The sequence below is a fragment of the Solea solea genome, chromosome 15 (genome assembly GCF_958295425.1).
Source record: "Solea solea chromosome 15, fSolSol10.1, whole genome shotgun sequence".
NCBI lineage: Eukaryota > Metazoa > Chordata > Actinopteri > Pleuronectiformes > Soleidae > Solea > Solea solea.
This window is the reverse complement of record NC_081148.1, coordinates 14953935-14974250: the sequence shown is the minus strand read 5'-3', so window position 1 is coordinate 14974250 and position 20316 is coordinate 14953935. Positions and strand designations below refer to the sequence as shown.

The following is a 20316-nucleotide window of genomic DNA, read 5'->3' as shown; positions in this document are numbered from 1 at the left end:
TAAACAAACAAAAATGATGGAGGAAAGAAAAGGGTGGCAGAGTGGAGGAGTAAGAAGAGTGTTTACATCGTTTCTGGTAAGTAAAAGCGAGGAGAAATCCTCAGTCTGTTGCACTCTGCAGTCTCACCACTAGATGTCACTATTTCCTACACACTGGACCTTTAAAAGAAATAAACTATACCTGTGATGTCCTCTTTAAACCTAATGTCACTTAAAAAAAGTCATTCTTTTCTAAATGTAAATGTCACTGGTACATCTCAACAGGTCAGACTCAAACTGTGCTTGTGTGACAAACCAAAACCACGACCATCGAGTTTAACAGTGTCCACAGTTAGAATTAGAGGTGAAAGTACTAATAACAGAGTGTGTAACCCACTGCGACACTTGAGGCCAACCTTTCCCCGTCTCGTCCAAACCTGTATGAAACAGTACACTTGCATGACATCACAGATTTGAGGATTTAAGAAATGGTTTTGTATTGTTTCTGGTGATGGGAGACAGATGTGAACTTTCACTTACAAAAGGATCCACCATTGATTCAATTAATTTCTTACTTTTAGTCAAATATACAGTGAGTTACGTATTTTTTTTTTAAACTTCCTTTATGCTGCATTTGTGTCTGCTGTTTCCTGAGGATGGCGTCTCACATTTTTATTCCCTCATGCGAAAAAATGTTATCACAATATCGTCTGCGGGGGCAAAAACACAAACACGTTAATGTCTTCGGGGGAAACGAGTGTCGACTTGATCCGATCTGACGCGCTGCCAGAACATTATCCATCTATAATCTCCCAGTGTTAATCAAATGATTACCTCATACCGCAAAAATGTAGAGTTCAGTGCTAATTACTAGGTTAGTGTGTTGGCTCAAGTGCTGTATTCACTGCATTCTCACCTTCACAACTGTTATGCAGTTTGTGTCTGAAAGAGAACAGCAGGTCTCGGAAACATCTACAATTAAGACCTGGGTGAATATGAGCCGTCTCGCCAACAACACAGGCCCTGAGACCTTTTCTTGAGTTCCCAGTATTTATTAACACGTCAAAAGGAACGACTGCTGCGTGATCTACTACTAAGCGGAAGGTTATCATTTACTCAGGAGGTAAAAAAAAGTGGCGTCAAAGTGAGAGGAATTTTCACTGTGGAACAGTCAGTTCAGCTGTGGATAATATTAATAACCGTGTGCTAGGAAATTATTGTTTGTGAAAATGTTTTACTAAAAAATGTCAAATTTAAATCAGCAGATTTGAACTTCTAGAAGTGCCGTCATACACCGGAGAGGAAAAACCTCAACACATTACATCTCAATTCTTCTGAGTGTACATCATCGTCTATGTGGTACACACTACTTTATGAGAAGCATATGCCTCCATTAAAAAAGTGTCTTTTCAGTGTCTAAACACAGACCGTATGATTACAACGAGTGGAATTTCAATATCAATATCAATTTATTAAAACAGTCTTCAAATGTGCTGACAAACTGAAGTCTGAAACGGTTTCAGTATAAAACTATTATAGCAGCTCCTGTGCAACAATTTCATATATGTATTTACAAATAATCTTTTTTTTTTTTCATTTATTAATAAAGTTTGGAGGAAACGCAACTCTGTTTAATCACAGTGTTTTACGAACAAACAAACAAACAAACAAACAAACAAAAAAGCAGCAGGCAAAATTTTGGCCCCATTTCTGCAGTGAGACTCGGGTGTTGCTGGATATTTCGTGAGTTTAATGGTCCGCGCTGTTGTGTGATGTCTCCATATAAACTAATAAATATCAGCAACTAAAAGAACAATATAATCGTCTAAATTTATTGAAAGGACTCCCTGAAGTGAAATAACATTAATTTGTCTCAATATAAAAAGATAAATATCTCAAAATTTGAAACCAAAAATGTATGTACTGACAAAATAAACGTGTTCAGATATGAAGTAGCACAGCTGAGAGTTCCGTTAGATCACAATGTTTTACAAACAAACAAAAAAAATAAACAGCTGCCAAACATTTGGCCCCCTTTTCCTGCAGCGAGACACCAGTGTTTCTCAAAGTTGTGTGCCTTTAAACGGACACTCTGACACTGTGAAGTGAAGGTGTCAAGGGGTCATTTCAGCGGCCCAGCTCACAGTCCGTGTCATCACAGAGGTCAGGCCAAGAGGATTATTTTTGTCGCGAGAACTTGAGACACAAATTGTCTCCCACCTCGTTCAGATGATGCAGCACCTGAGGACGGTAAAGCGAAGCACTTGAATTAATGAATTTCATTTAACTGGAGGTATCGTGTCGGTATTATAGGCGTGTGTGAGTGTGTACCTCGTCCAGCATGGCTCTGGTGTGTGACGCGGACATACAGAAGCGAGCCCGAGCCTCCGTAATCGGCGTGGCCGGAAAGCCGACGACCACCACACCGACTTTCCTCTCCAGCATTTCTCGAGCAAAAGCTCTGCAGCAACAAGAAGACGCGACAGTCACTTTGTTTTTGCAATAATCAAGTTAAAGAAATACAATTTCCAACAGTCCAAAACGTTGCTGGTTCTCATACATCTGAACACTAAACAAGGATCTGTACAAAGTGCAACTGAAATTGACGTCATCGCACTCAGCGATTCACATTTTTCACGGTTTTAAACCTCTGAACTTTTTAAGTGGCCACACAATCCGCCTCAGAATGAGACAGCCAGCCGTTTGCCTCATGATGTGAAAAGTCATGAAGAATGCGGCCCTTTCTGGCCCTTCCAAATTGTTAATTGTGTGGTTGTGATGTGCGGCCTAAATGACTTGTGATAATTCCTGCAAAGCACAATAAATTACATGAAACGCACATAACTCTCAATTCTCAGAGGTTCAAGCGGCATCTTCTCTGGTACCTTTTGACGTCACTTGAGGCCAGGCAATGAACGACCTGTCACTTTGTGGCCAAGTGGACAATTTACAGAGTTCAAAGTGACAGTTGTGCATATTTCAGATGACCATCGACATGTGTGCAGTTCTCTGTACAGATGCTGACACACAATTACCCCTTTTATACTCGCTGTCCTAGATTAAAAGATCTACATCAGAATTAGCCTATTTCTCACATCGTGTAAACATTTTCCTGCGGGGTAAAGTTCCAAATCTAAAAATTTCAGCTCTTCTGCAATAGAACGCAAGGTACATTTTGTTCCCATTTGGAAGAAAATAGACAATAAAACGTGGCACATATGAGTGGACACCAGTGGTATCATCCACCTGACGCCTGGAACTTCCAATTTTAAAAACTGGCATGGCGTCGGTTGGCGCTTCATACAGCAGGAGTTTTGCAACCGGACGACTTAGTTCCATTTTTAAATACAGTCTATGGTCAGATCTCAGTGTAGACACATTCATTCCTTGTCATGGTTATTAATAGGGACTGGCTTTGAAAGACATTTTTATAACCAATTGATTACACCCGAGTGGCTCAAAGATCACAGGTCTCAAATAATTAATACCTGATGTTGCCTCTTAAGTGCTCACAGACAGTGACTCTGCACTGACATGGTCTACACTCACTGCTGACTCATGGAAACGTTGGTGTGTTTAAGACGGCAGCCTTCCAAATGTCCTAGGAATGACACACAATGAGCTGGCCTGAATTAGCCTCTTAGAACTAAACTTAATACAATATTGTGCAACAATATTCATTATATTTTCTATACTATATATTATAATATTACCTTATTTGAAAAGAGGTGAGTGAATTCAGTGTGAGAGCTTAGATATACAGTACTTACACCACTTTGCCCGGCATATAGAGCAGGATTGGAATCACAGGTGAGTCATCATGGCCATAGATGATGAAGCCCATCTCCTTCAGTCTGGCCCTGAAGTACCTGGTGTTTTCTGCCAGTTGGTGGATGCGAGTAATACCTCCAATTAAAAAAAAAGGACACCAGCGGTTATAAATGAGTAAAGCATGAAATCCCAAAATCACCTCCTATCAGTAGCTAATGTATGTAGTGTGTCATGCTCTATGTGCCTCGCATTTCATACCTGAGACTCACACCATCTGGGCCATACCAGCCTCCACTGTAAACTCACTCAAGACTGCGCCTCAGCTGCACCAGCAGATGGTTCAGTTTTGTCTGCCTGACAGCATGGTATATGCACACGCACGTCGCCAAAATAAGGGTTTGCAAATTGGTTACGATGGATTTAACACTAAATGAGTGACCGTGGACTGCCTCTGGAGCATAGCCATGACCGAAATGGGAAACAAATAACACTTAAGCAGCTCACATATGCCAGATATTAAACAAAAAGTAAATATCTGGGATAAAAATCAAAGTCAGCAGATGCTGACTGTTCCGCTAACCCCTGTGTTCCCTAACAACAAAAATCTCCGGGGAACCTAGTTACACCACGGCTGCAGCAGAGTTTGGCATGCTCCGACTTTGGAACACAGCTCGGTTTCCCTTTGATTACCTGGGAACAGATTGGCAGTTCCTTCAAAGGGTTGTGAGAGAGCACTTTAAATCTCCTTATCTCAACTGAGAGAGTGGTGGAAGATATAACATTCTGGCATCTGCCAAAAAGCACAGGCCCCATTTTGTAAATGATTCCTCGGCTAAGATGGAGGCCATGGGGGTCAATACCCTGCTGTCAGACACAAATCATATGGGCAGGTGAGAATATGTGGAGTTTTTCCCTCATTTCCGAGCTGTTGACATCACTTTTCTTCAGAGTGCAAAATTCAACATGAAAGAGGAAGGTGGAGAGAACAGAGGAAGACTCAGAGGAAGACTGCAGTGTTTGCTTCGCTCCCTCCACTCCATCAGACAGGTCGAGGCTGATTTTTCCACAACACCTATTTCACAGAACTACGTCACATCCAAAGCATGTCTGCTTCAGGACCAGATGAGAAAGTTACTAATCTCGGCATGAATCTACAATAAACCTCGACCCTGAGACACAAGCTGAGCGGGCTTAACGCCTTCAAAGAGATTAACCTGAATGACCCCATACTTCAAACATGTTCTGTATGTTTGTATGCCACACAATTTACCCAGAGACGGTTTCTCTTGGCTTACTGTGCGCACACTTGAGGTCCATAGATTTGGGCAACATTGCTCCCAATAATACTCCTTCTACTACAGCTACAATAAGTGAAGAAGAATTGCTGCAGCGGTATCAGGACTAATGACTACTTCCCTGCCTTAGTGTCTGAAGCAGAAACTTTTCAGAGGTAAAACGTTCCTCAAAACAAACATATGAAAATGATTTCCTCTCCGTAGGGGTCACGTGTGCTCAGGGACTGCCCGCCCCCCCCCCCTCCCCCTCCACTGCTGCAGACCACTATAATTGTTACCAAATTTTCTGACCAAGCAGCTGTTTGTGTGATATGGTCCACACTATTTAGTTTGCTATTGTTTCCATAAAAGATAAACAAAGGTGTAAAAATGTTTTACAAGCCAGACATGATAGTTGTCGGTGTGAAGAACGCCAAGTATGTGGACATTAAGACTCACATTGCTTGTGACATTGACTGGATGGAAAGCCAGCATGCTCAGATACTCACCCTGTGTGCTCCCGTCTTTTCCCATAATGCACTTCATGGCACGTATGACCTGCTCAGTGACAGGTGGGGACATGGCCGTGGCATATATTGCACTGTGGGAATGACTTTGGAGGTAGTCGACCAGTTCCTGCAATAACAACACACACATTATACTGTATTCTGCAAGTTCTGTGCATTTACAGAGTTTTTAAATAAATAGAAATACTGTTCATGTGTATTATATCTGTAAAAACCTGTATTTTTGGAGCACAAGTGAGGAAAAACACCCGGAAATCAATTAAGATACTTGACGTCACTTCTGTCACTCTATGACTTCCTTGGCATGGACTAAAATAATAACTGAATCCTTTCCTGCTCTCCAATCTGAAGGAGCCAGCACACTAATTTGAGAAGGAACCAGTGCTGAAATGAGCAGAATTAGGACTGTCATGCTCATTATACCTAAATGTCAGCAGGAGATTAATTTTGCTCGTGGTTGTCAAGAGAAGAGCAGGATTTCAAGAAACTGATTCGGTCATGGGTCCCAAGCATATGTGTGTGTGTGTCAGTGGTCTGAGGTTGGGAGCTGGCCTGGAGCTGTGACGGGCTGCTGCTCAGTGGCTTGTGTGGTGGCCAGTGGGTGCGGGGTGATGACACATAGCCGGAGATGCCGTCTGGCCACCATTTCCACTCACTGCCATCTGTCCTCACTGGGCGGCGGCTGTGGCTTCCTCACACACATAAGGGGAAGGGATTTTAGGGGAAATGCTCAAACGTAGGACAAGAACCCTGAAACAACTTGACATCTGTTTTCGTTTAACTGCTGGGGATTTTCACCGCTTTAGGGCCCTGCAGGATTCGGGTGCGACCAAGATAAACCAGTTAAGAGAACATGTCCGAAATGCAGAGTGTGGATTGACAGTTCGGTGTTTCCTCAGCCACACTGTGGCCACAAAACTGATGTGGTGATAGAAGTCCATAATGCCACAGAGCTGGAGCAGTGCCAGAGCAGCACACACACACACACACGTTCCCATACCCAGTTCCGCAATGGATGTATTTAATAACCTTTTAGGTGGAATCTGGGCTTTAAGTAAAGGGTGAATTAATTACGTCTCCTTTTTGCAAGATTGAAGTGAATTAGAGCTTTGAGTGTATTTACCGGGCTATTTATTTTTGGTTCTCTCATAAAATAGCTATATCATGACTGTTTTCCAGAACACATCTGCAAAGTGTTGTTTTATTGGTCAGCTCCAATCTACTTAATGTAAGATTTGGGGGATTCACCACAACAACAACTACGTCAAATCTAAAGGCTTTCTCTCTCTCGCTCTCCCTTTTTCTTTCAGGAGTTTACTACAGCCAGCTGTCAAACCAGGCAGAGTGTTCATACTTCAAACATTATCATGCTTGTTAAGAGTCATCCTGTTAAATCTGGAGCGCAGTTCCGACGCCTGCCACAAGAAGGGGCTGGCCCTCTGCCAGCTTTACCTTCTTATTTAGGCAAAGCAGAGCTGAGCCAACATAAGGCAGCAGCAGGAAGGGTCCCTCAGTAAATACCTAATTCAAACAACGTGGCTGTTTCCTCTGATGCTGTCTAATCAACTGCCACAAAACTGATGTGGTTATGTACTACAGTGTACTACTATTTAATGGAGTAAAAAAAGAGTTAAAAAGGCCCGGAGTCACAGCTTGGGGAACATTTGTTGGACATGAGAGAGCGACGGGAGGTGTGGGAGGTATGATTGAGTCCTGGGTGAAATGTCGTGCAATGTATTTTAACCTGCTTAGCAGCCAAATAGGTCAATGCTGTTACCCAGAGAGTGTGTTTGCCACTTTGTTGTAAAACTGCCAGGAGTGTACAAGGGAGTCAGCTCAGTTATTTGGTTTTAAGAATGGTTTCAGTGCAATTAAGTTGCCTAATCTTTCATTTTAAATGTTCCTTTAAACCCCATCTTACGCCAGTGTTAACAGGGTGAAATGAAAACTGTGATATAGTTGGTATAGTACAGACAGCTGTTTCTTATCAGTGTGTCAAAACCAAAAGACCTGAGGTGACACAGTGGTCTGAGTATCCTGATTATAATAAATTTGTGGACGAAAATTTTAAAGATCTTGGTTATAAATGCATTGGACAGTATAAAAATGTAAGATATACTGGAACACGAAACATGCACATTTTGTTTTTACTGCACTACTGACTACAAAAAATGTACCTTTTTTCCTGCGATATAGCCTCCAGCACCTCCAAAGCTCTTGGTGAAGGTCCCCATCATGATGTCCACATCAGCTGGGTTCACACTGAACAGCTCAGTCACGCCCCGACCTGATGGCCCCACTGCTCCGATACTGTGGGCTTCATCCAGGTACAGATATGCTTTATACTTCTTCTTTAGAGCGATGATCTCTGGTAATCGCACCACTGAGCCCTCCATGCTAATGAAAGACAACACACATACAAAGAGAACAGCAAAGGCGTTTCATTAATTACAAACCAAACTCTTACATGTAAAACGAAAAGAATTTGTTCCACCCACCCCCATCTCACTTTATTTACTGCAGTGCATTTGGGCTTCTGTTAATTCATATTACATAAAGTGACATGCTCCAATCTTCCAAGAAATCTTCTGTTGGCCTCATTTACCTTACTCCCACTTCTTTGCAATCTCTTCCTCACCCTGATGCAAGCCTTTTAAGGATACAAATAGACATCCTCAGTGAGTATATGGCTAGGGAATGAAGCAATCCCAGACCTGCTCTCCTTGCTACAGTTTAAAGCATGAGCAGCTCAAATGACATAAGACAGGGTTTCACCAGGACTGATGTGGACATCAAAGGCAGTTTCAGGATATACAGTAGCTAAGGTATGCTTACTCCTCCATCCAAGCTTTTTTTTGATGTTACTGGAAGATGATAGATGGGGCATTCGATCAGTGCCGTACCAAAAGGCGGTATTTCTCTCCAATGTCTGAGTTGAGGTTACACACTACTACCTGAAAAAAAGCAGTCTGGTGATGTGCAATCAAGCTGTCTCTCAAATAACCAGGACTGCTGTGGAACTAATCACAGTGCTCATAGTAAGTGACGGTCACGTTGAAGTTTTTCCTTTACCTTTAATGCGGATTGTCATAATGTAACTTCAGTGCAGACTGAACGTGTTGTAAAGAAATCACACTGACAAAAAGCAAAAACAATATTGGGAATTTAGGGCAATAAAATGGTAAAAGGGAGCAAAGAAAACGGCCGTAATAAACAGTTGGAGCTGGTGCTGTGGTCGATCTCTGTGGCTTCATTTGGCCTTGAGTTGGAGCTAATGAGCAGATGGAGAGGGTCACTCAGACTCAGGACAGCTTACTGCCAGGAGAGACACAAGGCACCTTTCTCCTCTTTCCAGTAATTAGACAGTAACCAACCACGCACGCCTGCTGATTTCCAAGGTTGGAGAGGGAAGAGGTTGCAAAGGAAACCATTACAGGGACTGCTAAACACAGACTGAAAGCTCTCCTCAGGTTACAAATTAAGATTTCTACCAGAGTTCGGCTCTGCAGGACTGTGCTCAAAAACTCCTGAATAGCCATACTCAGTTGAGTGAAAACTCAGCTGACCCCAAATACAGGTTTGACTCAGTGAGACACAGAAATAAATGGGGGAAGGAAAGAGAGCGAGAAAGAGTAAATTATGTGTGTGGCTTGAGAGCTAACCTATAGATGCCTTCCACCATGATCAGGATCTTCTTCCACGGCCTGTGAGTCCGAGGCTGCCCTGAGCAAATTGCCTCTCTTAGCATCTTCTCCAGACTGTGCATATCTGACAAACACAGACACAAGACATTAAGAACGAGACATTAAGAAAAAAAAGACCTTAATGCACACTGACACATTAACATTTTAGTTCATGCGTAGGAAATCACGTAGCACATATACATTATACAGAGCAGTGATATAATAAAATCAAACTAAGCTAAGCAACGCACAACTAAAGGCAAAGAAATTCCACAGGGAGTTCACAGTGTACACAATGCACACGGCTCATTTTAACCTGACAGAAACACCCTCCGCAAAACCACACACAGGAAAAACCTCTGATGTTAGTGTGAACCTGAACAAACTGTGTCAGAGTGAATTACTAACTGAGCTAAGTACACTTTTGGTTTTGGCCAAGAAGTCTGTTCATGTTTTCTTAAGATTATGATAATAATTTCCCTGTGGCATTTATTGAAGTTGAAGTTGTTTGAGTTTGTACCAGGTTCAGGTGAAACTACAGTATAAATGATCCTCAGCTGTTCACCAGCAGATGGCAGTATTGGATAGCTGTAGCCAATAAAGGAGCTTTATTCAAAGTAAGACTGCAATCAAACCATTTCCAGGCGAGCAGGGAATAAATCTGTTTTAGCTAATAATCTGTCAGAGATGATTGATAGCTCTGCCTCCACGCAAAAACAGGTTTGCTTTCGAGGCAGAAGACGCTCCTCTGATAAAACCACTTCCTGCCACTCAACAGCGCTTTAGAAATCTTACGTTGTATCAGCACTGAGGAAACTTGATAATGAAAGGAATCCACAGTGGCTCGCTTTGGTGCACAGACAATAACAATTGTTTTTTTTTTTTTAACTGTGTGGAGTTTGCATGTTCTCCCCGTGTGAGTGTGGGTTTTCTCTGGGTTCATGAGTTTCCTCCAATAGTCCAAAAACATGCATAGGCTTAATTGGACACTGTAAAATGATAGTAGGTGCGAGTGTGAATGGGAATAACCGTTCATCTGTGTGTGTTTTGGCGCTGCTATGTCAGCTGGGATCGCTCTAGCCTCTACCCTCATGTAAATTAATTTAGAATTTGTTGTGGCTTAGCTGACTTGAGTAACTATGACAGTAAATATTGGGTTTTGTACTAATAAAAGAGTCTCTGGTTCCTTGGGGTCCAGAGGCAGGGAGGGGTCCACTGCTCAGGAGCCTGAGGGCTCTTTGCCTTTAGACAGGCCTGTGGGATCTGCTTGGAAGACCCATAACTGACTCTGCTTGTACCTGTCAGGATACATTTGCTGCCAGAGGACTGGCTCATTTGTCCTGTCTCCTGAAAGAGCAGGGAATGTTGCCAGTGCAAGCACAATGACTGTTGTTTCATTCAAGGCCAATAACTGTCCCTTATAATCCATTCAATTAAGGACATTTGACGTTACGGTAGAAAAAAAAAAAGAGGGTATCTTTAAGAAAGATGCTACCTTTGCTGTCCTGATGCTCGTGGATAAAACACAGCCATGATTGTCAATGTAAGCTGCTCTAAACACAGAATGTGACTTCTCACAGTAGCAACAGTTTGGAGTGAATACAAGTAAAATTGAATACTGTGAGCAGCAGTGGATTGAGACAGAAAATCGCACTGCATTTACAGATAATCTCAGCACATAAGAGACATATTGTCTGATGATCCGACAAATACCGGGCCAGGAGCAAATGCTGGCAAACTGAAACAATATGACTGCATTAGTGTTTGGGATTTAAACAAAGACTGTGTGTCGTGTTTCTGTTATCCAGAGTCATCGCGACTTATGTTCACATGAAACAGATAGCGGACTTACCGTTGTGTTTGAATACCCGGATGGTGGCTACTGACAGTCTGGCCCCTAAGATTAGAGATGTGTGATTGAGCTCATCGCTCAGTATCAAACAACCCTAAAAACCAGCAAAGACAACAGACCTTATTAAAATGTACCACATTCAGCTTATTTCTGCATCCTTGAATTCAAAATGAATTACAGAAAGTCCACAACACAGCTGAATATAGATTGCACTAACGTATTTGGTAATCATGTTTGATTATGGACGGAAGAGAACAATTGTTATTGTTCCTACTATAACATGACAAAGTGTTTGCTGTGAAATATATGAATGGAAATCAGAGCAGTCTGTGCCACTCAAACATAGGACTGTTTGTTTTCTTTGTGCTTTTATTTAGCATCCTTGTTCTGAAAAAAGAATCTGTGTGGGACAATTTCTCTTACTTCCTTAAATGATAATTCTGAGCAGGAAACTCGTTGTATGAGATGCACTGTTTGTCATTTTCATCACTTTCATGTCTAATGAAGTTTGGACAATGAGATGCATCGCAATTTTCATTATGAAGAACATAGTGATTTACATGCCATAAAAATCAGCATTCAAATGAATTCAGCTATTCTCCACTCCATTAACATATTTAACAGTGACTGCTCCAAGCATTTGGGTGCATTAGTTTGAATGAGCTCTTGTAGCAGGTTATGTTGACACCGTCTCAGAGAGCGAAACCCTCAGTTTGGCCTGGGGTGCAGCAGTCCTGCTCTCTGGTCTACCAGCAGCTGCCACTCTGCTTGCTTAGCGAGGCCTGTGCTGGAAAGGCTTGTCCCTGCAGGACAGGGTGGGCAGTGTGGGCAGTGTGGGTCAACCATGTGATTATTGCGGAGGTGTGGGCCTAAGGGGGGGCTGCTACACCTCTTGAGCTACATAAATGACCCCATTCTTATCACTTAAACCATCAACCTCCCCTTCCTCCTGTCTAGTCCAATCAAAGAAATTCATGCTGTGTGTTGCCCCTGGTAACTTGTGGCCATCAGGCCAGAGTTTGGGTAATCATCCCCTCGAGTGCTGCTTTTAAAAAACCTTGCCCTTCCTTATCGCCGTATCTGAAAGCAGATTTGTATGCCTAGAGCCTTGTACTCCAGGCTACTGTTATATTTCATTATGATCTTAATTATGAGAGTAGGAGTTTGCAATTAAATGTATTCATTAATTTAGGCCACGTGTAAGAAAGGAACAAAAGCTAGTAATTAGATAAATGTCTGTTGCTCTGTGTGAGCGTAATACTAATATGTAGTAGATTTCCTGCAGTGATATTAAGTGTGATTAAAAAAAAATAATACATACCTTGCCAACAAGCGCTGGAATATTCATTGAATTGGTGGCAAAACCCATCCCAAAGACCATAGAGGCTTCCACTTGAAGGAAACTGGCCACAAGTTTCTCCAGATCTTCATGGAGGCTCAGGTTACCTACAAGACAGAGATCATAAAAGGATAACTGTCCGTGTGACAAGATCACTGTACCTGTTCATTTATCAGGTAGCCCTCCAATGCCAGGGATTTGCTCGTCTTTGTTATCTTCTGACAGAGATGAATGCCTCCTGATAAAAGGCAAGAAGACCCACTACCTGCACACACAGTGCTAGTGTTTCTCATCACTCTGATATTTCACGAGATGTACAGTATATAGACTCGAGGTGTGATAGTTTTGTAATTTGGTTCAGCTACATTTTCGAATCTCAGGTAATATCAAGGCCAAGTCCTGCCAGGACTAAAACAATTTTGCTCCACGTTTTGGGGCCGAGGCATTTGGTTGTAACCTAGTGTGACAGGCTGGGACTGCTCGGGACCTGAATTCATTAGGAAAATTGATCAGAATGTAATCCGCCGCTTGACACTGTGGGTTTTTTCTCCTATTGTGTGCAATGAAAATAAGATTTTCAAGTTACTCTAGAGACTCCCTCTCTCTTTCAGTGACTGACCTTGTGGTGAGCTGATAAAAACAATACTGTTATAATTGTGTGCAATAGAAAATGAGGCTGTGAGATGTTCTGATGGATGGATGGATATAAGTTGTATGTATTATACTATACTATACTAATTACTAATTGCTAGTCACTATAACGTGGACTTAGTGTATTACTAATGCGTGTATTAGTATTATTACAGTGTATTACAACATTCATTCTCAGTATTTTAGAGAGCGCTACTTTAAGGTGACAACTACTATCATGCAAATAATATTGTAAAATGTCAGGAAGGATATATTTTTATGCTTATTCGTCTAACCTTTTAAAAGTTAAAAACATTAATTAAGACACCAGCAGTAATGAAAACGAGGCCTGGTATTAAATTGTTGACGCGTCATTCAGGCACTCCCATGATCACAATGTATTGACTGCATGCTTACTTAACATTGTGGTCATAATGACTCCATCAGTCGCTAACGAATGACAGCAGACATTACAACATTCAAACAAACTGAATGTTTCAAGACGAAAAAAACTGATGGTTGGTTAATTTTCATAATCATGCCCTGAGAGCTTTCTTTGCTTACTGAAGTGTCATATACATCATTACATACAACTGCCTACCCTCTGTATTACCAAGGTCACCTCCCTTCCTCCAAAATCATCAAACTTTGCTGCTGGGACAGCTAACTAATAACTCCTGTCATGGTTGAAAAGAGACAATAAAGATTGTGCTCTAAAAACCCTCTAAAAACCTCAGAGCTAAATTTTCTCATTTTCATTGTAAATCGAGGCCTTCGTTTCAAGCCTTTAAAATATAGCAAAAAGGAGAGAATGGAGTTAAGAGTTAACCATTAGACAAATACAGCACAAACACTAACTGATTTGTCTTTTGCTGGAATGCGTTTATGCGTATATATGTTAATGGCGGAAATGTGGTAACAGTAAGCAAATCTGTCAATGTTTGACATATGTGTTTATTCACAAGGTGTGTTTTCAGTGCACTTTGTATCTTCCTACTTTAAATTGCACTTTGTGAGTCACAAGCTTCTGGTAACTTTAACTTGACAAACTGAACAGAAAAGAGTGAGGTGTGAAAATATATATTATATATATATATAAAATATATATTTTCACATATTTCAGTCAAATTTAGATTCTGAGGTCTTTCCACTGATACAAATTGCTGCATGTGTACTAACGCATCGGTGACGATCATGTCACTTTTACCACAGAGACATTGGTATCTTTAATAATTAATGTTTAATAAGGTCTTTTGGGAGAAGTGCTTGTTATGCCTTAACCCCGTCAGTGAGATCCAGATTGCAAACGAAGGGAAAAACAGTCCAATTTTGAAAGAGAAATAAACATATAAATAAATGAATCAAATGAATAATGGATTGTGTGTGAGTGTGAGTGTCTTTGTGTGTGTGTGTGTGTGAGCGGGAGAGGCTCTGACAAACAAACGTACAACCAACGATCACATGCCCTTTAAATGATCCGTTTTTCACTCTTCTTGTGAAACTTCTGTTATCATGCAACACTACGCACTGACTCAACTCACACTGAGCCTGTATGTCAGCTCCCCTTCTGCTGCTGCTCTGCAGATATTGGTTTCAGGAATAAACAGAAAATTAAGCTGCACAACACTTGACAACAAGAGAAGCAACCACTTTTCTAAAACAGTCCTTGTAACATGTGGAATGTTTAACAAAGGATCAAAAAACACAAAGCACACAAATTTCATGGATGCACCACTGCAATACTGCTATAATCCTGGCACATATGACCACTTAAACACCATCAGAGGGAGGGTTAAAGTTCAGAGGCTAAAACTCCATTCAAAATTCATCTAAAGCCAGAGATGCCACTTTCTGATCGTTGATTTGCCGTCCAATTCCATCACATATGTTCTTTTAGCATTCTCCTTAGTGTCCACGGTGTTTCATGATGTTACATCCCACTACGGTACGACTTCCCATACTACTCAGCGAGGAGCAGCATGTAATGGTCTCAGCCTATGCTCAAATGGTACATAATTTAAAAAAGGTTTAATAATTCATCTTACATTTGCAGCCACCGAGAGATAATTAAATGGGCAGTATAATTCACAAGAAAGAAAATAAATGATGGCACAGGATATGAGGGAAATGGAGTTTGATTTCCAGTTGGATACTCAACCTTTTTACTATCACATGGGTCTGTAGAGACCTTCAGAATAGATGCACATGGTGAACGAGGCAGAAGAGACACCAGCAACATGACTAATTTCACTCTTGAAGTGGACATTTTACTTAATCAGACGGGCTTAATGTGACGTGTGCACAAGTTACATTGACCTCACCTACTTCTTGCCTGGTGCTGCAAATTCCAACGCCATACTGCTGCACATTGTCTGCCACCGTTTTCAGAGAATCAGCATTGTTCTCAGCAAAGCCGAGGTAGTTGTAAGAGCCCGTGTTGATGACGTTGTGTATTGTTCGTCCAGTTAACCTGCAAAGCATTTGACATTATAGGCTTGATAAGATGCTTTATAGTACTTTATTGATCAACATTCAGTAAAATATACCTAATAATCATAAACTGGTCACTTCATCATTGGAGTTCTGTTCGTTTAAAGTGCAATCACAACAATGTTTTCTGAACAGCAGTGACTGTGTGCAGAAGCAGCATCAATGAGTGGCCCATTTCTAATTTTTCCAGTCACATTAAACCTCTTTGAACCTGTAATCCATGCTTACCCCACTTTCCCAATTCATAATGTAATTTCCTTTCCTTGATGATTTTGTTCATATTTGTATGTATAATATATTATTTCCTGACCCTGCTGTGCAGCACAGAGAAATCTCCTTTGTGGTTCAGAAACTCAAACACTCAGGAATGGCAAGTCCTTCAAATTAACAGATAACAAATCTGTTTCACATTCTTCCATCTTCCCCTGTAAGTTCATCTGGGAGGAGCTAAATGTATCCAGTTAAATCTCAGTTGACTGGTCTTTATCTCCAGAAGATCTTTGTGCTGTTTGACGCAGGACAAAATACCTGAAAGTCCAGTTGTAGTCGTCAGACACTCTCTCCATCAGGTCAAAGACAGGTCCTGGTAGGCTGCACAAGGGACGGTTCCAGTTGTCTCGTACCCTCATGTACAGGTTACGAGTGTAGAAGTTCTCAAAATCTTGATAAAGTGGTACAAAATTCTGAAGAAATAGAAAAAAAGAAGAAGCAATTTTAGTAAATAGAATGCCACAGGGTGGTGGGAAAAATGAGTAAAACAACCATAGTGTTGAAATGATGGTCTTATTTTAATATAAGTGGCTTATACAATTAACAATAAAAATCCATGTCTTGATCAAGATTAACTTGAAAAGTAATTATTTGCTGCAAACGTCCAACCCCCTTAGTCCATTCATGTGTTCATTATATTGTGTCTGTCTCTTCATTTCATCAGAACAGGTGATTTCTCATCAAATTCAGCTGATACCTCGGTACTGAAACACTATGATGTAATAATGTGAGTAATATTTAACACAGGGAGCAAAATAGATAGAGGTTGCTTTGTTGTATCCATCTACATACTGTACGTGGACTCCATTTCTTTTCTGGGTTATAGTTTTTTTTCGTAAGAGCTGCACAAAACAAATTGTTAACAACTACATATTTACTGTACTTTAATGGCGGCACGTTTATGCAGTAATGTCAGACGTAATCGAGAATCTAAAGCACAGTAACAAAGAAAGAACTTGAATCCTCTGAGATTTAATTAGGTCCTGCAACAGATATTCTCTGTGGTGTCCTGTCCCTTGCATGGCAACATTGCGGTGCAGAAGAACATGAAAGGAAAGATGGCAGAGGGAGGGCTTCGGCAAAAATGGAAATAATTACGTGGAAAATAAAATGTGCATGCCGACTCCTTTCTACCAGCTGTCTGGCTGCATACTGTACGTGTGTTTACAGTGTGTGTAAATGCACAACAATATGTCAATATGCCTCTTCATATGCTTTTTACCTACCTTCTGTTCCTCTCTTTCCTGGGCGAGGTGACGCTTCTCTAAGCGCACAGCTCTGAGGAAATCTCTGAAGTAGCCAAAGAGGGTGACAAGGGCAAAGCCCACGTATGTCATGACAGCCACATACATGGGAGGCTGCTCAAAGGCCTCCCTCCTGTGCTCCGTGGAGGGAACGCCAGTCCGAGGGCCATTTTTCTAGATGACAAGAGGCCTATATGAGCTGTCTTACAGTGCAGATGATACAAAAGAAAACAATACTGTTTGAATACAAGCAATGGGTTGTAGTTAATACATCAATTAACCTAATAAATACTGGTGCACTTCCATAAGTCAGTGACACATATTCAACACTACAACAAGAAAAGGAGGATGATCCAAAGCAACATGACACCAGATAAACCATTTTTGCTGACATGCTGATATACCAAGACTCCAATTGCACTTGAAAAACAGTTTCTTTCCATGAGTAATACAGAGTTTACAAGGAGTTTATAGTCTCATTCATCTTTAAGAAGCAGACATCCCATATTAATCAGAATATGTAATATGTTTCAATCAAAAAATGGTTACAGCTAAGATTGTAGATGTATTTGGTCAAGCTCGCTCTGGCTGACACACGTTTACCAAAGTCTGAATAAGAAGAAAAGGACTACTATAATATATACTCCCTATTTTGAACCTCGTTTTTATGTAAGGCATTTGTAGAAGAGTCACTTAACATCTGTTTTCCAGACAGAGAGTTGCTTTGTGGTTTTATGGAGGTATTTCCGGAATGTACAAATCAGAAAAGACAGTTCAGCCTGTAATACCTGTTACCTGAGGGCAGGAGAGTGCACTGCAGTTGTAACACTTAAAACAACCTGCAGTGTCGAGTATTAATTGGCTTCATATTGCAACAGTAATCACTGATCTGGACTAGGATGTTTGGGTCTCAGTCTCAGGAGGGTTTGCTCAGTAAACCCATAGGTAAAGGAAGTTGCTGCACTATAGCAGCAATTAACTGTGGCACATTATTATTACTAGAAAATGAAAAGTGATGGGTTGATTCTGATATCACAACCTTGTAAATCGATGATACAGTTAGTGGTTTTATGGAGGTACTTCCAGAATGCATAAGGTCTTTGTCTACCTTGAACAAGAATATCTCCAACCTCTAAAAAATGGAAACATATCTGTTATTTAGAGATGGCACCAAAAGCGACAGTTTAGCCTGCAATAGCTTTAAAACCACTAGGGACAAAATGGCCAACACTTGAAACTGCAGTGTCACATGTTAATTAGCTCTATGTTTCAACAGCTACCACTGGTCTAGAATGTCTGATCAGTGACAAGAGTGTCTTAGGAAGCTTTGCTTTTAGTAAATCCATTATGTGTGAAGGAAGTTACTGGGTTGCATTTTAATAACCCTCCGGTAGCAGTAGGGTTGCATATCTATGTTTGGCTTGATACTACTTTTTCATGGCCAATTCTGATGTCACAACCATGGGTATACTATCAACCGATACCAATATCAGTGCGACACATTTGTGTTAAATCGTTCAAACTACAGAACTATTGACAAAACATTTGTGCAGATAAATGACTATAGTCATATCCAGACATTTTACAAACATAATGTGTCACACATATTCTGCTCCCATAAAGAAGAAATAAACAGCCAACAAGTGACTCATTTAACATGCTGTTACTGCTTGTGATGCACATTTTTTATTCTCGGCTTAGTAAAACATTTATTTTTTGGGTTGTATAATTTTACGGGTTTTTTTTATCCTATCCAATGATTTTCCAATTGTTTTGTCTGTATTGTCTCATCCTTAAAAAAAAAATTGTCAGACAGTAAGGATGACAATGAATTGCAACTTCAATCTGTGTTCAACAAAAACTCAAACAAATTATGACTTCGAAACAATGATTGGGAACTTTGACCTGTGGGGGGCAGCATTGCACCTCTTCAGCCTTCCAAAACGTATTTAACAGAAGAAGAAGAAAAAAAGAAGACAGACTAAAACAAACCAACCAGGTTACCAGCCACATGTAACAACTAATACATCAGGTAATTCACCGGTCAATATTATGAATAGTAAGTATAAACCTACAATTTGCAATTTTGTCTGAAACAAAGGCAAACAGACCGCACCTTTATAACTACCCTGAGGGCACTAAACCCTACTTTAAAAAGGAGGAATCTCGGGGCGGGGTCATTGGTTCACCTATACCTGTTTCACGTTTTGTTCTTTTCGAAAAATGAACCAAAAGCCACATTTTTTAAGCGTGAAATCACGGTATAGTAGTTTCATTCGTGTAGGAAACTTTCAAGTTATTTTTAAATGTGTTATCGTTATATCACCAACACAGCACAACACAACTGGGAGCCCGAACCCACAGTCTCCCCTGACATGTAAATACTGACGAATGTTGACATAAATTAACCTTACTGAATAATTGTCTCTTAAAAAAGTGGAAGAAAGCGTGCTAGGAAGCTACGTAGGCGTACTATGGTGCTCACTCACACACACACGCCTGTCTTTGTCAACACATGACACACTCACACACTTACTTCTCTGTGGTTGTAGTAGCCGTTCTTCTTGATATCTTTCAGTCCCTTGCAGTTTATAATTGTTATGGAGCCGCCGTTGGCCGTGGCTGTTGCCATGTTTCCTGAAAGCCCCAGCAGTGAGTGAGCGACTGCCTCCTGTGTTTGTGCTGTCAGGTGTAGCCCGGTGTCTGCTGAAGTCACTGAGGTGACCTGACTTCCTCCTTCTCTTGCTTCCCCTCTGCCTCATGTGAACTGTCGCGCGCTGAAAAGGAGAATAGAGAATCAGTTGGGTTTCGATATTGGTTTCAAAAATTGTATCAGCCTTCCTCTTCTCCTTTTATCCCAGTGCGAAACTTCAAAGCACGGTCTTGAAACGCTCACTTCACAGTGTAGCGAGTTAGACTGTGAAGAGATTGCATTGTATAATGATATGCACACATGATTAACATGTTATAATATTGCATTTTGTTTTGATGGTAGTAGTCACCTGTTGCATGTAGATTTTGATTTTTGACATACAAATCACATGCAGCAACACCCCAGCCAGCTGTGTTTCTTTCCTATTATTGCATCACTATCAAAAGATAGATAGATAGATAGATAGGTATCTGACTATTTGAACATTAACACAGAGTTATAGGCAGTGCAGCACTAATGAAGTGAACTGGTTGTGTCTGTTTTCGATTTGTTGACATAATATTGCTTCTCTGTATGATAACCATTGACATCTTGGTGTATGTTA

At 40.9% G+C, this 20316-nt stretch overlaps 1 protein-coding gene across 1 annotated transcript; it reads right to left on the bottom strand.

Annotated features, from left to right (window-relative positions):
- Positions 1 to 1790: 1790 nt before the first annotated feature.
- On the bottom strand, positions 1791 to 19853 carry sptlc3 (serine palmitoyltransferase, long chain base subunit 3). The gene is made up of 12 exons (XM_058652423.1): positions 19596 to 19853; positions 17042 to 17233; positions 16074 to 16228; positions 15377 to 15525; positions 12408 to 12532; positions 11087 to 11180; positions 9214 to 9319; positions 7729 to 7948; positions 5534 to 5660; positions 3750 to 3885; positions 2311 to 2440; positions 1791 to 2220 (listed from the first exon to the last, which is right to left on the bottom strand). The coding sequence occupies exons 1-12, from the start codon at positions 19689 to 19691 to the stop codon at positions 2158 to 2160; spliced, it is 1593 nt and encodes a 530-aa protein (XP_058508406.1). The 5' UTR covers positions 19692 to 19853; the 3' UTR covers positions 1791 to 2157.
- Between the last annotated feature and the right edge of the window lie 463 nt (positions 19854 to 20316).

Bases quoted from the DNA above. Each gene is read 5' to 3' on its own strand.
- sptlc3 (XM_058652423.1), bottom strand. From the start codon at position 19,691: ATGGCAACAGCCACGGCCAACGGCGGCTCCATAACAATTATAAACTGC. The intron at 9,320-11,086 runs GTAAGTCCGCTA...TGTGTTTGTCAG, and splicing joins CCGGGTATTCAAACACAACG to ATATGCACAGTCTGGAGAAG. The intron at 2,221-2,310 runs GTACACACTCAC...TACCGTCCTCAG, and splicing joins CCAGAGCCATGCTGGACGAG to GTGCTGCATCATCTGAACGA.